The sequence below is a fragment of the Vanacampus margaritifer genome, chromosome 9 (assembly GCF_051991255.1).
Source record: "Vanacampus margaritifer isolate UIUO_Vmar chromosome 9, RoL_Vmar_1.0, whole genome shotgun sequence".
Lineage (NCBI taxonomy): Eukaryota > Metazoa > Chordata > Actinopteri > Syngnathiformes > Syngnathidae > Vanacampus > Vanacampus margaritifer.
In genome coordinates, this window is record NC_135440.1 from 27857093 (window position 1) to 27878635 (window position 21543).

At 44.1% G+C, this 21543-nt stretch overlaps 1 protein-coding gene across 3 annotated transcripts; it reads right to left on the reverse strand.

The window, feature by feature from the left end:
• Positions 1-8071: 8071 nt before the first annotated feature.
• tars2 (threonyl-tRNA synthetase 2, mitochondrial) lies at positions 8072-21216 on the reverse strand. 3 transcript variants are annotated; one of them, XM_077575123.1, is made up of 18 exons: positions 21019-21216; positions 19667-19833; positions 19472-19586; positions 18865-18986; positions 17706-17817; positions 16725-16789; positions 16560-16638; positions 15691-15837; positions 14782-14880; positions 14450-14619; positions 14221-14383; positions 13042-13179; positions 12763-12840; positions 11464-11564; positions 10735-10839; positions 10589-10661; positions 9608-9722; positions 8852-9531 (listed from the first exon to the last, which is right to left on the reverse strand). In XM_077575123.1, the coding sequence occupies exons 1-18, from the start codon at positions 21088-21090 to the stop codon at positions 9389-9391; spliced, it is 2064 nt and encodes a 687-aa protein (XP_077431249.1). In that variant the 5' UTR covers positions 21091-21216; the 3' UTR covers positions 8852-9388. The 3 variants fall into 3 exon arrangements, with proteins under 3 accessions (XP_077431250.1, XP_077431249.1, XP_077431248.1); XM_077575124.1 differs by lacking the exons at positions 8852-9531; positions 9608-9722 and adding an exon at positions 8072-8746; XM_077575122.1 differs by having other exon boundaries at positions 8852-9722.
• Between the last annotated feature and the right edge of the window lie 327 nt (positions 21217-21543).

The window sequence follows — 21543 nt, forward strand, 5'->3', positions numbered from 1 at the left end:
CTACAGGCTTTCCAAGTAAGGAAGGGGCGGTCATTAATCGGGCGTTTAAAAAAAAATGAGTGGCGTTAAAGGAATTTTAAATGAACGCTCTCATTTTGCCAGCCTTACTTTTTAGACATGCTTTTGATTGTTTGCAGCGCAATGAATTGCCTTGAGTATGAAATGTTCAAATTGTCTTGCCGGGCCTATTTCTCTTATGTCGGCATTTATAAGAATGACTTGGCAAACGCGTGGTCAAAAATTGGAGGCGGCTCTGACATTTTGCACGTTGTGGGTGACAAGGACGCTCTGGGCTGGTGTGAAATCCAAGTCAGAGGACGAGACGACGCCTGGGAGGAGCAGAAGAATCGGCGGCGATGACGGACAAGCGCACAAAAGAGAACGTCGGAGCAAAGACCATGAAAAGCCGCAATGGCAGATTAGCGTCTGAGAGCGGGGGAGGTGCGATGATTTATTCCGCTCAAATGGAGTCGATATTCGCTGCATCGCGCCCGTCCGCTCGCTGCCAGGACGCGTGTGCGAAGTCCGACGAGAAAAGCGGCCGACGTTTTTGACACTCCGGTCCGCCACAGTGAGAGCTTCACAGCGAGCGGACGGCGCGTCGGCCCACATTTGCCGGCGAAATGACGGCAACACAAGGCTGAGCGGCGAGACGAGCCTGTCAGGAGGTCAGGAGAGAGGTCACGGCCGGGGAAGCCTAATTGGCTCCCGATATGACCCCGTTCTAATTCGGCCAACAAAGAGCCTTTGTTGGATGTTCAGGGGACAACAAACACGCCGTGTACGAGTGTGTGAACTTCACTGCCGTTGAAAACTTTGCAAACTGCTCTCTACTCTCTGGATTTAGTTATCCAAGTAAGCCAGATGAGAACAGATTCTTGTTTGCCAGTAGACGGTCCAGTGGACCGGTGATAGGCTCAATGGCGGCCCGCGTAATGCGGAAATCCGTGTATCATTGACGCCCATTAAAATGCAAATAAATAAATATAATACTCTAACTAACGTCCCAAGTAAGCAGATTCTCCAACTTACAAACAACCAAGCTAGCTAATCAACTGATGGCCTCACAAAAGAAAGTAGACAAGCTAGCTGACTAAAAGCAGACTTAACATGTCAACTACTAAGTACCGTAACTAACTAAAGATCAAATAAACCAGAAAGAAGAAAATTAGCTAACGGACAAACAACCAAACCTGATGAATAACCTGCAGGCTTGCTATTTAAGTAATTAATAATAATAATAAACAAGCACGCAGGCTAGCAGGCTAATAAACTAAACACGCAAGCTAGCAAAATAAAAACATACAAACCAGATTACTAGACAGACTTATTAAATTACTAGTAAGATTTACTTTTTGTCAAACTAATGAGCAAGCGAACCCGCAGACAAAAAAAAAAACAAGTTTGCTAACAAGTTAACCAGGCAACAAACAAATAAGCTTATTTCTTGGCAGATGAAATGTCATCAATCTTGTTTTTCTTTTCTTTCTTAAATGGTGCAGCGTTGTGATGGAATGGACAAAGAACGCCAGCCGCTCGTTGGCTCGTTGGCTCGTTGGCTGGAGCCTTCCAGTGAGCGTTTATCTTTGCATACGAGCGTGGAGCAGATTAGCAGGCCGAGTGTGCGCACGAGGTCCGAGCCAGCAAGCCAAGTGTAACAAGAGCCTCCTTTGCACACAAGCGCGGACGTGAGGCTGGACGCACGCACGCACGCACGCACGCACACACAAGGGAGGCCGCGATCACTTCCATCAAGACGGAGCCCAAACGGCGCATATTCCCACACAAATTTGCATTTCATCTGAATAACTTGATGCAAATTCTAAGGAACGACTTCAAGGGAACGCAAGGCCCCCCCTCGCGCATTTGGGCCCCAATGTGGGCCTTGGATGGAAAACCTCAAGAAAAAAAAAGTCAATAAAAGCCGACTTCCAGGAACACGCGCTCCATTGTTGGTTTTTATTCACGTTCGCATTCTCAGCTGTTATGCTAGTGAGAAAATAACTTCACGGCAGCAGCGATTCAAAACGCGTGATGACGAGTTCCGCTCGTCAGACGCGGTTTCCTTCTAGTGGTCCATAATATGGCTTGTGGTTAGCGTTAGCATTATGCTAGCACACTGAAAGCAAAGCAATGAATTGCTTTTAAGTCATGTTTGGTGTGACAGTTAAACGTCAACTGACAGCTTGAAGCCTCTTTTTTTCTTTTTTTGTCTTAAAGAATTGTTCACTATTTGCCGAAGTGCTGAAAACCGAGTTTGTCAACAAGTCTGCGCTCGCAAGTCAAAGCAATACAAAAAAAAAAGAAGCCATATGATCACTTGTATCTTATAAAAAAAAAGAAAAAAGAAGTCAATTCAAGTTACTTTGATCTCCAGGCACCATATGAGTTATTTGTCCATTTTCATCGGTGTTGATAACCAACACACGAGTGCTCTGATTTGATTTAAAGTCTCTTGTGAAGCAAGCGTTTCTTCTCCAGGGCTTCAAGTTACTCTGCAAAAAGCAGGAATCCTGAAAACCCAGAGTTGAAAACTCCCCGAGGCGCCCCTGCACAACTTGCAAATACGAAGAAAGGGAGGAAAGGTTGATTCAACATGCAACGCAGGAGAAACCACTTACACCCCCCCCCCCCCCCGTCTGCTTCTTCCACGTCCCATCCGGAGGGTTCTTGCGTCGTATAGTCTTGTCCGCAATGGACATTTAACTCTTTGACTGCCAAAAACGTTAAATAACGTTTAGTAAAATCCTATGGAGGAGTGCCAAAGACGTTAAAAGACGTTTGTTTCAAAACAGAGGTGAAACTAACTATTTTCTATTGTTGATTACTGAAAAACGGAATAAGGTAGAAACAAACTTTTTTTTCTGATGAAAGATGAGAGTCCAATCTTTCATTTGGTAGTATGTGTGTTTCCATAGTCCAAACACATAATTTTCTGTGGACCTTGAAAGATCAGTCAAAAATGCTTAAATCGGCTGGCACCCACGGCATCCCTTTTCTGAAAACGTTTGGCAGTCAAAGAGTTAAAGACAAACACGACAGCTTTTGGCAAATTCAAAGCCGACGGTGGCCGCTTCCCCTCCCGAGTGCAAATGCAAATATTTGGGAATGGCTTTAGTGGTCCGAACTGGCCTGAGAGTCAACATGACCCCCGACCTTGCCGTGAACCCAGCGACTGCCCCCTGAGAAAGATTCAACAGGTCGGCTCCAACAACAATGAGCCCTTTCACACAGGAAGGCCGCTCTCCAAAACCAAAAAGGTGTCGCCAGCGAAAAGCGGGTCAGCGCGCGAGGCACAGCGCGCATATTTCACGTCGCACGGCGGCCCGGCTCCCAACCGGACCATCTGCGAGCGCTCGACATTTTCCCGCGGCAGGCGAGAGATCCCTTCGATTCGACAAAGAATTCGAAAGGCGTCGGATCGCAGAGGAGTCGGGTCCAGATCAAATAAGGAACAACATGTGCAGGATCTTGCAGCTCTCAGGGAAGAAAAAGAAAAAAAGAAAAAAGGGAGTCGGAGCGAGTGGGATGCCAAAAGCGGCGCGGGCGGTCGGGCCGCTCAAAGTAGCAAAACATGCGCATGGAAGCTACGCTAACTGCTGTCAATTTGTATGAGAAACATCTGTTCGGACCCGATCCATGCACTGGAGACCATTTGCAAGCGTCATCTCTCAAGCTGTTCTGACTGCTCGAGGCACTTTCAATTTGAAATGTTTCAATTCGCTTTGAAATTAAATTGAAGACCAACTCAGTGAGCATGTTTACAAAAGAGTCACATAGAGATCATGTGTAGCGCTAAAGTCTTAAGTATTTAGTTGTTTTTTTGCTCTTTCTAAGTTCTAATTAGTTTTCAGAGCAGGTTTGGTTGTTTTTCATTTTATTTTGACTCATTTGCCCCCAAAAAGGTAGAAATACTCATTTAAATGTTACCAGTGTCCCAAAAACGTACTTTTTGTTTCTTCAAGGATTTGATGCAGCCTCTAAACTGAAGAGAAGGCTTGAAGCAATGGCAGTCATGACAAAAACGGCCAAAATGTGGTAGCAGAGTATAAGCGATCCACCAGGGCCATGTTGCAAAAAGCTGTATTCCCCACAGGTCTAAGCAGATTTGTGAATAATGATGAAACGTAGCTATATTCTAATGCTAATTGCTGCAAAACGGAAATGGATATTGTTTTTTTTTTCCCGATGAAAGAAGAGACTCTCATCTTTCTTTTGGTATCTTCCATGTTTTTATAGCAATAGAACACAATATTCTGTGAGCCTTGCAAAATCAGTCCAAATCTAGTCAAACAGCCGGGAGCGAAGGGGGTTGCTTCAGTCAAAATGGCTGCCAGTGAATTTTAATAAATTGTAGTATTGTTTTTGTTTGAATTCTGCGTATTTTTTTGTACAAAAATACAATTAAAATAAAAAACATGGTACATTGTCCCCCCCCCCCCCCAATTTCAGTTAGCGTTATTTCGTTGGGTTTTGTGACCCAAAATATCCTTGGTGAGCCCTGATCCGAACCACGGTCAATCCCAACTGACAAGGAACAACACAAGCATTGCCATTTGCTCCCACCCGGCCAATGTGTTGCGTGAACGTAACATACAAGATGAGTTGAAAGTGTGGCAGGCGGTTCGAGAGAAAAGCACACCGGCATCAAGAGAGAACTGAAATGTGAAGCGAGTGTCTCTGTTGGGAAAATTCAATTTGCACTCGGTTGTTGCCATGAAATATAAATGACCGTCGGTCCCAACATAGACGTGCGCGATTAGATCGCATGCACGGCCTGCATCAAGGGACACAATTAGCCTCTCCTGTAGATGGCGTGGGGCCATATTTGGTCACTTCGAGTAGGGGACCGTTTAACACAAAGCCGGTTTTGCTTACTTGAGTGTTTCAAAGCCTGGAAACACGGGTTCGACAAATTCTATGGATTAAAAACAGGACTCCGATGACGAGCGTGAGTTGAACACGTTGAGTGTGAAAGTACGCCACAGACAAAGTTGCATTTGGGACTTTGACAAAAGCGAAACATTCCGATTAAGTTGGTACGCATGCAAGATTTGTTTGTGGAAAAAAAAATCCTTTTTTTTATTTATTATTATTATTATTATTTACTGTTGCTATGCAAACTCACACAGTTGGACAACAGAGGCACACGTGACCTCTCCGATCAAACAGATGAAGAAAAATCGGGATATAACGAAGCGTTAGAAACGATTATGAAATGCAGTAAAATGATTGTACGGCAACAACTCGCCGATGATCGAATGACAGTAAACGACAACTAGATTGTGAATCAACCTGAAATTGTCCAAATCTTCTGATTTCAGCCTCTCAGCAGCAAATATTTTATGATTTCTGGGATCCTCCATGAAAGCAGACTGCTTATCAGCTTTTACTTGGGAAAGCAACTTTTTTTTTTTTGGGGGGGGGGGGGGGGGGGTCTTTTTTCTGAAATGTTATGGACTAAACCAGTAACTGAAACATTGTCAATTTATGCAAGTCAGTTTCATTGATTGCGGAATTAATCATCATTATTTGCAGATTGTTTCTTCGCACTTTGTTTAATCATTAATGACTTTGAGATGAATGCAAAATCAATACTTATTTGATTGATTGAATAGCGGCATCCCTTATATGGACATCTAATGATGACAACATTTTGCTGTTTTTGGTGATCAAATGTATCATTTCCAGATTTCAGAGATTGCTCACTGATGTCTTAAAAGTCTTCTTTGTCATTGTGGCGATTTCGTCAACCACAAGCAAACATCGACATTAATAAACACGGGGGGGGTGGGGGGGCTATTACTCACAAGAATGTTCATTGTGTGTGTGTGTGTGTGTGGTTGGAGGGGTCACCTGTGGGTCTCTGGTGCTGGGGTCACTGATCAGTCTAACCAGAACCTTCTGTTTGCCGTGGCTTAACTTCAGCGACGGTCACTTTGCTTTTCCTGAACCGCCGTCTTCCTTGAACTTTTTCGGAAAGCACACACACACGCACGGGCGGGGGCGGGTTATTTATAAGAGGGTACGAGTGAAAGAAGTCAGGCGGGCCTATTTTGGGAGGTCCAGCGCCCTTCAATCAGTCAATCAGGCAGACGGGGCGGCAGTGATAGCGGGAGAACAATAGCACGCTGCCTGTTTATCTTCCGGAGGGTTCTGCCTCCTGGTCCGGGTCGCCGTCACCGGGTCGCCGTCACCCTGCCCCGACTCCCCTGCAGGAAAAACAGTCGGGGACAAGAGAGAGAATCCTCCCCACAGTCTGACACTTGACAAAGATGTGGAGGGAATGCGTTGGCGGTTGTTTACCCCCCCGCCCACAACCCCCGCAACCCGATGTCTATCTATACCAGCAAATTCCTTGAATCTTTTCCGAGTGTTACATGAAGGATTTGTGTGTGCGTGGGAGCTGTGTTTACGAGAGCTGATATTGTTATCCGTGAAGTCCAGATTTGAGGAGCCAATGGGGTGTGTCGTCGCCACGCAACCGTTGGGCAATGTCGGAGCGCAACATCTGACGATGAGCGCATCTACTCGGCGAGTACAAAATCTGCTCAAGCGGACCACAAACAGGACCAGAAAATGTGCCGACATCAACATCGTGTACAAATCTCGACGACACACTCACTGGTCAAAATATTAGGTACACATGTACAGTTAACTCTTTGACTGCCAGACGTTTTCAGAAAAGGGATGATGCCGTGGGTGCCAGCCGATTTAAGCAGTTTGACTGATCTTTCAAGGTCCACAGAAAATTATGTGTTTGGACTATGGAAACACACATACTACCAAATGAAAGATTGGACTCTCATCTTTCATCAGAAAAAAAGTTTGTTTCTACCTTATTCCGTTTTTCAGTAATCAACAATAGAAAATGGTTAGTTTCACCTCTGTTTTGAAACAAACGTCTTTTAACGTCTTTGGCACTCCTCCCTAGGATTTTACTAAACGTTATTTAACGTTTTTGGCAGCCCCAAGACCCAAATGGAAAATGCTTCCATCTTATGACTACACACTGGAGTTGATTGACAGAAGCTTTTCTTTCTTTCCATGTGCCAACGGTGCCCTTGAGATACGAGTTTCATTTGTCTGCAGATTGCGCAACCCCGCAAAAGAAAATGCTTTAATGTCTATTGTAATGAGGACAAACTAAACTCCAGCAAGCCAAACAAGCACACGACCTCAGTTTACGTTTACTTAAACTCTTGACTTTTTTTTCACCCCCTGCAATCGCGACGGACATCATCGGTCACTTTTAACGGTGGAAAAGAGGATTAAAATGAATTGTAAATGGGAAAACGCAGGTTTGACTAAATGAAGTGGTAGGATTGCCTATAAAGCGCTCTGTGCACCCCAGAGTCGATTGTGGCCTGCGATCTATTTTCTCGTGTGCACTTTGGAAATATTTGCACGTTTTCCTGCAAACTTGAAGGCAATTTACAGTCAACAGTGAACAATAGCCTTGTAAAAAGCAGGTGCACCGAATGTTGACAAAGCACACATGAAGTCAAAAAAGCAGCTGAAAGAAAGACGCTAGCGGGATTCGCGCCGTCAACTTCAGCGAGCATGACTGCGTCGCACCAGCGCCACCCTGAGGCGCTCGCCGTCAAAGCCAAGACTTGGACGTCCGCATTGAGACTTTCGCCGAAACATCAAGAATTTGTCCAAAATGTTGATTCTGCTTAAACGGGCAGTTGGATAGAGAGTCCAAAACCACGTCTGGCTGTAATCGGTAAAAATAAAAACATCGGGTACTTGTGGAATAAGAGGCTACAGTGCTTCCAGGTAAGTATAAAATGTTTTCCCTTTCTTATTATGGGTGAGGAAAAGTAAAGCCTTAATAGAAAAATCTTACCAATCTGGAAGTTGTCAATTTGTTATATATATATATATATATATATATATATATATATATATATATATATATATATATATATATATATATATATATTTTTTTTTTAACTGACCAGCACTACCGCTAATGCAGTAGTGCAATGCATAAGATCATTGACATGCTAATGCTTAGCATACAGTCGCAATTTTCAAAGTGACCGATATTTCAACACAAATTGTAGCGAAACGTTAAGATGGCAAACTTGCAGGAATTTATTAATATACAGCATCAACTTATTGAGTACCTGGAAGAAGACGACCTATTCTTCTTCGTTGGGAGTTTGCATGAGGGTATTCTGCTGCCCTCTGGTGGCCAAACAAACTGACATTTTTCCTTATTAAAAAAAATATTTTTTTGCTTTTCTATTCATGTCAATGAGGAAATAGTTGTGGAGTCCAGTCATATCTCAAGGCACCAACTGTACGTGTCAAAATTCCCAAAAGTAGCTAAATTGAGTCTGTTGTTGGAGCTGCGTCAAGTAAAGGTCAAAGTGTTCAGGTGTGTCAGACATTCTGATCCTTTCCTTCCGGAAGAACTCGTCAGACGCACACACAGACTCGCCCGGTGCTGATTTTTCCGCAGCAGGCTTTGTTCAAAGTCCACCCTTGTGTTGTGACTCATGTCTTTTCCATCCTGTTGCCCTCCCTCAATTAAAAATGAAAAAAAAGCATCCTATCATTTTGACCCGTACCTTGACTTGGCAGTTCCCACCAAAACACACATGAAAACACACCGCTGCGGCTGCCGCTTGTTGCTCCAACTCCTATTTTAGTCAAATCCTCCTCGCCGGCATCCTCCCTTTCTTCCACTCTTTTAAAGGGAAGCCAGTTTTTTATTCTCACAGCATGACACGGCCTGAGGAGAAGGGGGGGGGGGGGGGGCATATTTAGTGAACACATCACAGTGACCTCACAACAGCATTGAGATTTACGAGTGAGCAACATTAACGGACCCCAAAAACCAAGTTGATGACGTTTTATTGGAAATTGAAGCTGCACTTCTCCCATCTGAAGGTCAAGCACACTAAATGAACATTAGTTGCATTACACTTTTGTCCTGAGACTCATACATGATTTTTTTACCCCCACAAATAGTTTGCAAATGTTTTCTTTTCTACAATTCTCAAATAGTTCCCACATCGCCTAATACCATTTCTAGGCCATGATTTTGTCCAACTATGGCAAGGATGAAGAATTGTAGCCTTTTTCACCTCAAGCCCGTTTTAAAGGGGCGGGCCTATCCAATACAATTGGAGCGAATTTACAACAGGTGCATTTAAGCCTGCTGAACACGACTCGCACAGAACGGGCTGCAAGTATATTGCACTTTTAGGAAGCCATAAAACGACAGAATCAACAGTCAAGGCAGAAGCAGGTTGCTTCATGGAGATGACGCGGGTGGGAATGAAGTCGAGTGGAGATTATTTTTTTTTTTTTTAAGAGGCTTCCGTGATTGCGCATTTCACAAGATGGACGAATGTCACAAACTGTGTCCCCTTTAAAAGTGGTCCTGGTTACTCCTGGAGTCTCGCAGTTGCGAAAGGCTCATCAGAACGTCCTGGACGGGCCTCGTGCCCAGCTGCTGGCCGCCTCGACTGCGGACGCTCACAGTGCCGCTCTCGCGCTCCCGATCGCCAACCACTGGGAGCAAAACGTGCGTCGTCACAAAACAGTGCGGCTTGTGAAGAAGGCGTAAGCGGGCTCACGCTGTCTTTACCAAACGTGTAGTTGTATTGTGACAGCTGAGCAGAGCGGATCTTTTTACTTATGGTGGCGCCGGCGTCTTCATTCAAATCCGCCATGAAGCCGGCTTCACGAAACTGCTGAACCAACTTTATACAACACAAACATTGGACTTGAGACAACTAGGGGTATCAGGCACATTTTTTTTATTATCGCGATTAATCGCATGACTTCAATAGTTAAAGCTACTGAATGTAGAATATTACATTTCAAATCGCTACTGCCACCTGCTGACAAAAAATGAAACTGCACATACCCTTCGTTGCATACACAACATGCGGGAAATTCGAACCCGAATCCAGTCTGAAAACTATTGGCCAGAGGCTTGCAGGAGTTGCCATTGTGAACAGCTAAGTTCATAGATCAAAGTTACATATTGCAGCTTTAATTGCAAATTTTACATCTGTTCTAAATGTTTTTATACTCTTGTTAACATAAAAGTGGAAACAATGTTAAACTAATAGAAATGTGGCTGCATCTTTTAGTCAGATAGTAATTTCATAATTTATAAAATTGAGTTAAAATAAAAAAGATGTGCTGTACGGTAAAAAAGTGTGATATTGAGTTGTGTTGGTGATTTTTTTTTTGCCACTAGATGGCATTATTGCATTTGTAAGACACTGGTAACAGCTCAGTACGTTTTTCTTTATCATATTAAGAACTCTCTAATCTTCAACCTGAAGTAAATTGTGAAATTCTGCACATTTTTAAAATTGTAAAATACAACTTGACCCTAGTCTCCACAAACATATGCATTATTATGACATTTATTTCTGCTCAATTTGGACGTAGACATTGTTGCGGCTGGAATCCCGCCAATACAGGATTTACAAGTAAGGAGTGGTCATTAATTGCGCGTTTAAAAAATGAGTGGCTTTAAAGGAACTTTAAATGAACTCAGAATTAACACAATAATGTTGACACCCCCGAGAGAGAAAATCAACTTGATGCTGACCTGCTTGGCGGCTGACTCGCAACTGCTGCTGACCGGGATGACCATGACCTGCGCCGGAGACAACCAAAGTGGCCTTTGGAAGGCCGAGAACAAAATGGTGACAATTTGGCTCATCGCAACAAGCCCACTTCCCGTCTTCTTCTCACCATTTGCCTCCAAAGTTTTCAGCCAAGATGGCAATCATCCTCTCCAGGGAACCCAGCACGGCGCGGTGGATCATCACCGGCCGATGGTGCGACCGGCCATCTCGCCTGAGACAAACACCAACTGTTACGTCACCGACATTTCGGATTCAGGAAATGAAAGACACTCTTCTTCTGCTCTTAAATGTTCTACTTCAACGCCACGAAAGCAGCTGCGGCCCACTGATCTGTATAGAACTGATGAAAAACTCGCGAACACAAGTAGAAGAAGAACATTTTACAGCAGAAGAAGAGTGTCTTTTGAGTGAAAGCAAAACAAGCTCAAGGGAAACAAACAAAGGTCGCATTTTGTTTCCCGACTTGTGCAAAATAAACACATAATGGAAGGTCAGGTCGATTTTTCAATGTCCAAATTTAAACGAGAAACAGAACACTGCCTCCTTGTGGACGGCGGAGGCACGGGCCTTAGACACAAGTGACTATCAGAGCGCTTGTGTGTGTGAGAATATCTCGAAACAGCGTGATGTTTGTCTCAAAAATAAACGCGTGTGCACAACGATCCACAAACGCACTTTCGACAACCTGAAGGCAAAAGTCAGGGAAAACGCACACAAAATAATAAAAAAATAATCGCAAAAACGTTTGTGCATCTGAAAAGCACGTGTGAAAATCACAAATATTTTTACGACAAATCTCTCCTCAGACATCCACGTTGTAGAAATGAGCACTTACCCCACATACTGAAGGTCAAATCTGATTGGCAGTTGAAAGTCCAACTGGATGGTGGCGCACTGGTGCTGTCGGCCAATCGCATCTTTGATCTGAATGTCAATCTGCAACGTTACGTTTGGGTTGGGAAAGAAGGTGTGGCATGAGACCTCGGCCTCACAGGTGCAGGACAAATTGCATTTTTGCTCTGAAAATGAGCTGCGGATGTCGCTAATCGCTGCTAATCGCTGCTAATCGCTGTTAGGGAGGAATGTTTGTTTTTATGAAGCGCGTGTGTTTGTTTAAGCGCACCCTGACTTGACCTGCCTCAACTCTTTTTGAATCTGCACACCTGAGTTTTGGAATGGCATGACTTCCTACAGGGTTTGTAGACTTTATAGCAAGTTTTCCAAAATCTTTCACTTAATTTCCCAAAACGAAAAATGAACACGTTTCAGTCTGACCGCTGACAATTGTGGTAAATAAAGTAAAAAAAAATAAAAATAAAAAATAGGTGCTCAAGTGAGGCATTCTAGTCAGTGCCTCGAAATTAAACAACTTGATACACTTTGTCACATTATCATTACAAAAGCAGTTATTCATAGCATTGACACGTGACCTCTCTCCATTACAGAACAAAAGAAATAGAGAAAAAAAGTTCTAAAAAGGTAGAAATAAAATCTCATTTCCTTAATCAAAGTATTCATGTTGGAGCAAGAAAATAAAGGAAACTATGTTACACTTGTTTTTTTTCCCTCCTCAACACGTGCAAATCTCCAAACAATCTGGCCATCGGGAAACATTGACTGGAGAATACGAGTTACTTTTTCACTTTATGCCACAATTTCAGTTTTCAGAACTTTTAGTAGAAAAGTTTAAACTTCTACTTGAGAACTTCATTTTAATCGCAAATATAATATTTCAGAATTGATGTTGAGCAGAGAGCGGTTGAGATCGCCGACGAACGCTCGACTGTTTGCTACCGTCATGAACTGTCGCATCCTTGATGTAAAGTGACTTCTGTCTCAATTTGAATTTGGAGCACAAGTGAGACCATTTTATTTCCGTTTTTACACATCTGAATTATTAACAAGACAATATTTCCACAAATGTTTCCAAAACATCACAGTTTTGCTTTCAAGGACCTGGAAAATGTATTTTCAATGTCCCTAACGGCACCAAGCGTGTACTTGTAGCTTGTAACGCCAAGCTAACCGCTAAGCGCTTCATCGAAGTGAGGAAACCACACAAACTTATTCAGGCACATGTTTTCTACTGAGAGTGCCAACATGATCCATACTTGGAAGGATTGGCCTCCCTCACCTTTGGCCCATAGAAGGCGCCGTCCCCCGGGTTCAACTCCCAGCACTCGCCAAACTGCTGCAGGCTGCGCTCCAACTGCTGCACACACAAACAAAATCAGCGGCGGAGAGCGTTAAGCGAGTCCCAGTTTGATCCTCAGGACGCCTCGTCAGGGCGTGCGCGCATTTAATTGCGCTCAATTGAATGTGCTTGAAGTGCTGCTTTGAGATAAACATCTGCACGGTAGCTTGATAAGGCAGCTGCTTTACAGCAATTTGTTTCTTTTGAGTGTGCGCATACCTGCTCGGCGTGGTCCCACTGCTCGGGCTCCCCCAGGCAGGGAGCGGGACGTGTGGACAGGAGGCAGTGGAAGGAAAACCCAAACACTTGATAAACGCTCCTCACAAAGTCCAAACAAGCCACAATCTCATCTTCCAGCTGTGAGGGATGAAAACAAGAAAAACAACTTAAGAAGGCAACACATTTGGAGGGTTAAATTCCACACGGGTGCGACGCCCACTGGCTGCAGATATCAAAAAGGAATTTGAGAGGTGATGCGGCCGGCCGTGAGATCGCTGCGGCCCGACAGGAGACCAACATGAGGGTTTTAGTTGGACTCGCACCGCCATGGGAACTTTGTGGGGGAGCAGGATTACACACAGTATGCAGCACATGTTGAAGGTGCGAGGTTGGAGCAGGACAAAGCGCCGCATTCATCAAGCTGGAATGTCTCGGCAATTATTAGTGTGGCCCATCTAATCGCTGTAATATGATCCCACCCGTGTCACAGTTGCAGGTCGTGTCGAAATAGAAAAGCTTTTGTGTACTGGGCCGAGATCAGCAAATGTTATCATCATATTGGAGATTACGACAAATGGTCAAACTTGATGAGAAACAGATTATCGCGCAATTATTTTTAGTTCCACTATTTCGGACAAGTGACTTCATTTAGTCAGACCATTGCCTTGTCTAAATAAAAAAAATAATGAATACATTATTAAAAAACATGTTGGACTGATTTTCCAACGGCCACAGAATATTGTGTTCTATTGCTATAAAAACACGGAACCTACCAAAAGAAAGATTAGTCACTTCTTTCGTCAGGAAAAAAAGTACATTTCTATCTGTTTCTGTTTCGCAGCAATTAGCATTAGAATACAGCTAAGTTCCATTATTATTCATAAATCTATTTAGAACTGTGGGTAAATGAGCTTATTGCAACATGGCCCTGGTTGATTTCTTTTGCTCTACTGTCACCTGCTGGCCATTTGTGTAATAACTACCATTTCTTCAACGTTCTCTGCATTTAAGAGGCTGCATCAAAGCCTTTTGTATGCTCTAGCATAAAAAACGTATAAATACGCCTTTGGGACACTTAAAACATTTCAAATAGATCGTATTTCTACGTTTTTGGGAGCAAATGAGTTAATTACATAATTGAATGGAATAAAAAAAAATACATCAATTGTATGCTGCTACCTGTTCAGGCGTGCAGAAGATGTGAGCATCGTCCTGGCAGAACCTGCGGACCCGGGTGAGGCCCCCGAGAGCGCCGGAGAGCTCGTTGCGATGCAGCGCCCCGAAGTCTGCCCAGCGCAGTGGAAGCTCTCGCCACGAGCGCACGCGCTGCTCGAACATCAAGCTGAACGCAAGACGGCAAATGTCCAGACGCTCTGAAGATGAAGCGTGAGAACGTGTGCGTGCGTACCAGTGGGCGGGGCAATTCATGGGCTTGAGCGCGTAGGTCCGAGAGCCCTCCGAGGTGACGGTGAACATGTTGTCGCTGTAGTGTTCCCAGTGGCCCGAGCGTTCCCACAAGGCGGTGCTGTACAGAGTCGGCGTGATGACCTCGGCGAAGCCTCGCCGTCGGTACTCGCTCTGCCGAGGTCCGAGGAAGGATGCGTACGCGTGTGTCATAAATGGAGACCAACGAGCACATTATGCTAACTGCTGACGGAAAATAACCTTCTTTTTTGTGATGCTTGCACCAGTGGAATACAACAGCAGGGGGCGCTAGCAAAATTTGGACAAAGAACTCACCCTGATGAAGTCAGTGAGGGTGTTGTACACGTGAGCTCCTTTAGGGAGGAAGAAGCAACTTCCAGGACTGACGTCATTGAAGAAGAACAACTCCTGGGCCTGAGAAAACATGTCGGAATACTCACAATAAACGTTTTCTTTTCCCTTTTCTAGGTATTCTTATGCGTAACATACGATTATTTCAAATCCTCTATTCCCATTGGAAGAAATGGAAATGTCATTAAACAGCAGCCAATCATATCGCAGCGGGGCATGCCCTGCCCAGAAAGAATTCAAGTGAGAGTCATGAGAACGCCGCAGTGCTTCTATTACAGCTCAAAAGATATTTGAAAGAGTAGAAAGAGTACGTTACGCCCAATTCACACGGACTGCGGAACGGACGCGGTGCGTTTTCCGTATGGCATCCGCACCGACTGCAATTCAGACGGCGTGCGTTGCGTGATCTGTCCGTGTCCGGAAATCGGCACCCGTCAGACCACAAGATCACGGGGGTTCACGCTGGGGAGTTGAGTACACGCGATAACCGTGTAAAAAGAGTCCTATCGCTAAACAATAGCCACACTTGCCTGTTGTCACATTGATATGCTTTTGGACTTTCACCAGACATGCGGAAGGGTTTCCTCTACCCGTTTCAAAAAAAAAAAAAAAAAAAAATCATTGGATGACGTCTTTTGACGTCATTGGCAGTGAAGCGTAGGTTTTTACTTGACGTCTTTAAACGTCAGTGGCAGTGAAAGAGTTAATGTGTGCTTCATTGGGAATGACCACTTGAGGGTGTCAGCCGCCTTGAGCCCAAAGTTAGCTGGCCCCGGCTGACCCACGACCCAAATGAGGACAAGCGCTCGCAGAAAATGGACCGATGGATCAATAAGATGGCGTTTCTTCCGACATCCTCTCCAGCGACATTACCGTGCCGATGCGTCTGTGGTCCCTCCTGCCGGCCTCCTCCTGCTCCCTTTCCCACTCGTACTTTTCCTTCTCTCCAGGAAAGGCCACGCCGAAGAGACGCATCAAACCCGGCAACTCGCTCTGATCGGCCAAGGTCACGGATGACAGCTGGGGGGTGAGAAAGCAGACGTGCAGATGGAGCAAATCATGCACGCCAATGTAAACGCAGAGCAAAGCGGCGGCCAAAGGGAGCGGAACAGCGTGGTTCGGCCCAATGAGGAAGGGCGAGTCACAATTTCTGATGGATGCAAAAAGTGTGTGTGTGTTTGTAAGAGCCAATGACAGGAAAGCGGCCTCTGACAAAACAACATCCTGCTGCCGCCATGGAATCGCAGTCAGCCCGGTGACGAGCCAGTATGGAAAAGCGGCTCCCTCATGGATCAATAACCACGAGGAAGGAACATTCCGTTCACACACGCCGCATAAAGCCCAGCAGGCCAAAAGAAACACTTTTGCAAGGATTAACACCGTACTTGATTAGTGTGTGCCACATCGACTGTTTTACGCTCATTTATTCTCATGGGCAGGGTTTGATTTTCTTGATTTTCAGTTGAAATGTAGCATTAGCAATGTGAAATGTTAGCTAGCAAGGCTCTCTTTTCATTGAAAATGTCACACGGGTTCTTATTTGAACAATATTCTTCAAATATTTTGATTGTAGATGTGAGGCCCTGCGACTGGTTGGTGACCAGTTCAGGGTGTATCCCACCTCTCACCCAAATGACAGCTGGGATAGGCTCCAGCATGCCCACAATTCGGGGAATGAATAAATGAACATTTATCACTGATAAAAAGAAAACACACACACACACACACACACACACACACACCTGGAGCATCTTGAACACCCTGAGGAGGCCAGTGTGTGGGAGGAGGGGCCCGTTACACAGGGCAATGCTGTCTCCACACCTGTGTCACACAACATGATTGGAAGAGTCATTCCAGTGTGTTCATGGGACAAGTTTGTGTGTGTGTGTGTGTATACACACACGTGCCTGTATACGGTAGCTGTGGGGCCGTTCATCTGCTCCCGTACAAGCCGCAATCTCAGCATGTCGTCCTGAAATAAATACACACAAGGCTCATCAAATGTCGCAGGTTAAAGCCCTTTTCACACTGCACTTAGCAGGGTGCAGCGCGCCGTCGTCAAGCCCATCCATTGTGCATGTGATGAGGGGCGGGGGCAACGGAATGGAGCAGAAATCGGAAAATGTTTGAGAGGATCTGCCGGAGTGAATTAATGTTCTTTTGATGGACTTATTTACAAGTAACGGCATGATTCAACTTTTCAAGTTGCCGCCACGCCATTAGTTTGCCTCTGCTGCTCATGTCCTCCTCCTCCTTAAAATTAGCAAAGTCTGGGCTTTTTTTTTTTTTTTTTTGCAACAATGAACGGTCCATCTTGTTGAGGTGTGGTTTAACCAGCAAAAAAAAAAATCTGTTTTTACTTCCTGGTAGGCTGCTACGTCAGCAACTCCAAATATGGGCACGCTGGAAACTCCTTCCTGCGAGTGCAGTGTGAAAAGGGCTTAATTCTCTTGCTCCAATTACACACAAATCCAATGTCAAGACGCGTTGACTCCTGCCAACATCCTTTAATCAATCAATTGAACGAGTGAGAATTGTTTACAATTAAAAGCAGAGCAGCATTGCACCCTTGTGGTTGGCACATCAGAGTCCAGAGGTGTTGGGTTTAAATCTCAGCTGGGGCTCTCGAGCATTCTCCACTACTGCGGAAATGTTTAAATCTCAACTTAGTTTTACTCGCATTCAGTTGAAGCACAACGAGCATGCAAATTGCCTCTTGCCCTGCCTTATACACTGACATTTGGATTTTGGCCTGTTTTACTGCTGCTTCTCCTCAACCCTCCCTCACTCAGAGAGGGAGCTTGAAAAAGACGGAGCCGCCCATTTGAGGGAAGTGTTCATTCGTCTTCAGAGGATGCCGGATTGATGACATATCGAAGCACACCAACCTGGAAGAGCTCACTCATCTCTTGCGCGTCGAGTTCCAGCCGGGTCAGAGGCAGCTTGAGGGCAGCGGCCGCGTTGCATCTTTTTTCCACATCACCCAGAGACAAGGCAGCGCTGTCGGCCAGGGAAGCGCGCAGGTGCGACGTCAAAAGACAAACAGATATTTGACAGAGGCACGAGGAATGTCAAAGAGGGGATCCTATTTCAAGATGTGAAAAGAAAAGTAGGTCAGGGGCCCCCACATGCGTGATGTTAAAGATAACACTTTCTCTCAGGGAGAGCGATAGTCAACTAGGCGGGGGATTTGTTATGGTGAAAGAAGAAGCTATCTTGGATAAAACAAACTTGGCCTGTCCCAGCTGACTTGACATGAATTGACTTCAGACAACAAGCTCATATTAATGTAAACTCTGCAAACTGAAAATAAGGCCGGACGATGCAGTGAAAATACACCTTCAAAGTCAATCAAAAACTCAATTTGAATTGCTATCAATCTTAATTGTCATGTAAGACCTCAGTATAGAGTGGGTAGAACAAGTCTACACACCCCTGTTCTAATGAAAAGGTTTTTGTGACATATAAAAAAATAATTGAAAACTTAAAATGGAGCCTATAACTGGTAGAATACAATTTTAAAATATATATTTTTGAGAGGGGCTATCAAACTAAACAACTCATGTTGTTGCATAAGTGTGCACACCCGCTTACAAATGAGGCTGTGGCTGTGGCTGTGTTCAGAATGAGCAACCACATTCAAACTTGTGATGTTAAATGGGAGTCAGCAGTTTAAGTGCCTCTGATTGAGCCCAAATAAATGGCACAGCCGTCAGTTTTGTGAGATTGAAAGGATTAACTAACTCATGGTGTGCTTTTGGCAATACTTTTTTTTTTTTTTTTAACAGAAAAACGTGAAGAAGAATAGCCACTGTAAGTTATCTGGAAGTGAAGTGACTCATTTAATAAAGCAGCACGACTCCAACTGTTTTAGAGGTGATCACTGCTTCATAGAAAGAAGACTTCTTTTTTTTAAACAAAAAAAAACAAGACATTTGAGTTTTACTTGTGACATTGCAGTTGTGCACTTTGCGTACACTGACATATTCCATTTGTAAGCTTTCTTTTTGTGTTTGTACTTCGCAAAATTGTAAGCTAGTGTCTCACCTGTTATCCAACGCATGATCACAGTAAAGGCCGAGCTCCGATGCTCCTTCGCGATACACCCTGGCACCAAAATCCTTCTGCAGCACTCCACCGAGTACACATGCTCCCGTTTGCCATGCTGCCTAAGTCAAAAACGTACAAACTAAGCATAGTAGAGTGGAAAAATTAACATTTACAACATTCTGACTCAAAGTCAACGTCTCAACTGTACATTCCTAAGTAGCTGTTAGTGTAAAAAGGTTGGAGGTCAAAGTTTTTGTGTACAGCAGCGCCATCTGTTGTCAGCAATGGGAATAACAAGATGCTCAGAAAGAACAGGGTGAGGGGAAAAAGTATTACTTGGGAAAAAATGTTGCCATGAGTACCACAAAAGCACCAACAGTGCGTAAGTGAACAAACAACTTGAACTATCGCTTATTATTGATGACTTTCAGCTACTGTTAATCAACACATTCACAACAGGTCAGGCAGTAGAGATGACAATGGAAAATGGGAATAAATCATGCATCGCTATCGCTTGATTGCAATGACTCGTCATATTCTTCCATATTGCATAACATAAAGTTAGTGAAAGACAAACTAGCAAAGAACTAAAACTGTTTTTTACCTGTCTTCCCTCAAGTGAGTCAAAGCCAAGAAGTTGCAGTTGACAGTCGGCCTCTAGGGGACGCCCAAGATCCCACAGCTCTCCGTTTACCTTGCTCACCAAGGCTCCTTTCTCACTGCAAGGGCAAATTTGATTAACAAAGTGCATTTAAAAAATTAAATAAAAAATCCCTCAAAATTCTTGTTGCGCGTGTACCGAATACTCTGTGCGACAGCAAGAGGCGTTGTGACCCCAGCGGTCCCCTTGACAAACTGGTCATCACCGACATGGACACTGATGCGCTTTTCAGAAACCTCAACTCTCCTCTTTTGCTCCCTGAGGGATTCAAAGACTTGCACTCGCTCTGGCAATGACGGACACGCCTGAAAACAGAAATGTTCATATGAGGAGGGCGACATTAAGAAGTCCTTTGAACAATCAAACAGTTAACTTGTACTTTACATCGGTCCGAACTTTTAATTGTTAATCGCTAACCTGTATTTTGCACTAGCATAACAGAAACCCCCCAAAACCAGCAACAAAAACAATAGCATGCAGTAAAACAATGCAAAAACTGTGTGACATTTCCTTTCGTGGACTTTGCCTAGTAATACTTTTATCAAAAAAATAAAATAAAATAAACACCCCAAAAAATAAGCCAAGTGTGCTTATTAAATGGAACGAAGTTATCTAGGATTCAGTTTGACATTCCTGGACTTGATAACTGATTTAGAGTAGTTCACTACGAATAATTGTCGTATTACAATAGAAATAACTTCCCCCCCCCGTCCAATTGTTCTAGATCTGTCTACGAAAATAGTTTGTGTATATTCTGGTTTATATTTTGCACTACAATCCACAAAAGACAAAGAAACAAGACATGTCTTGCATTGAGCACAATTTTTTTCCCCTGCCGATACTTTTCCCCAAATAAAACATGTACCTAATAAATTGTAATGAAAAGATTCACCAAAGTGCAATATGTTTGAAACGAAGTGTGACTATTTAATTGAAGTGTATTGATCCAGCAATCTCTTCACTGTACTGTAAATTAAATATTCCTGGCCTTTTAATGACTGATTTAGGATAGACCTGTCAAGAAGGGCACCAAATGACAAATTAGTCTAAATTTGTTTTAAAACGCAATGTGAAGAATCAACATTCTAGCACTTGAGTTAAAAAAAAAAAAGTGCACGATTTAACTGAAGGGTACCGACTCAGCAGAAGCAACACAATTACGTCATTTTTTTCCCGCTGCTCCTAAAAAAACCTTGGCGCTTTTTAACAACCAAGTCGATCAAATTTCAATATCACGATTCTGCAAATGTGCACGTTTATCTTACAAGAGTACTTTTTATCCCACGTATCTGCAAGCTGTCAAATAATGCTAAAACGCCATTTAAATAACAGTCGTGTGACTGTGTTAATTTGGAAACTAGTTTAAAACGTGGTAAACTTGTCTGAGTGAGGAAAGTGCAGCCGCCCACAACTACATGACATCACAGCCCGACCTGCATGCTAACGTTAGCCCCTTAGCTAACAGCGGGCACAACAAAACGCTTGCGCACCTTGCTATACTTCCTGTAAGCTCGGGCGCTCGCCTGTTGGACCAGCGGCCAAAACAGTTGCGTCGCCGCCATCTCAAAAGCACACGAGTGGGCGAGCGTTCACCTCATGTTCTTTATCTACAGCCAAAGCCACTTTTCACTAAACACGCAGCGCGCGGCCATGATTCCGGAACAAGACGAGCTGTGACGTCACGAGGTGCGCGTTCACGAGCGAACACGCGCGCTTACTCGGCATAGTCTCTGCACGTGAGCGTGCGCCGGCACGACGGCAGACTGAAAATGTAGCTGGAAAATAAATGTTCGCACAAAAGCCCCGTTTTGGTTTGTAATAAGACGTGAATGAATACATGAAATACAAATAAAAGCATACTCATCATACACCTGTTTTGCAGTTATGCCGAGTAATTATAATTTACTAATCGTCAGACTCCTAACATGCATTTAAAATGCAGCTCAAAAGGGATGAGAAGCGCAAATGAATTTTAGGCGTACCTGGGGAAATTTAAATCGTGCAAGTGCTCAGCA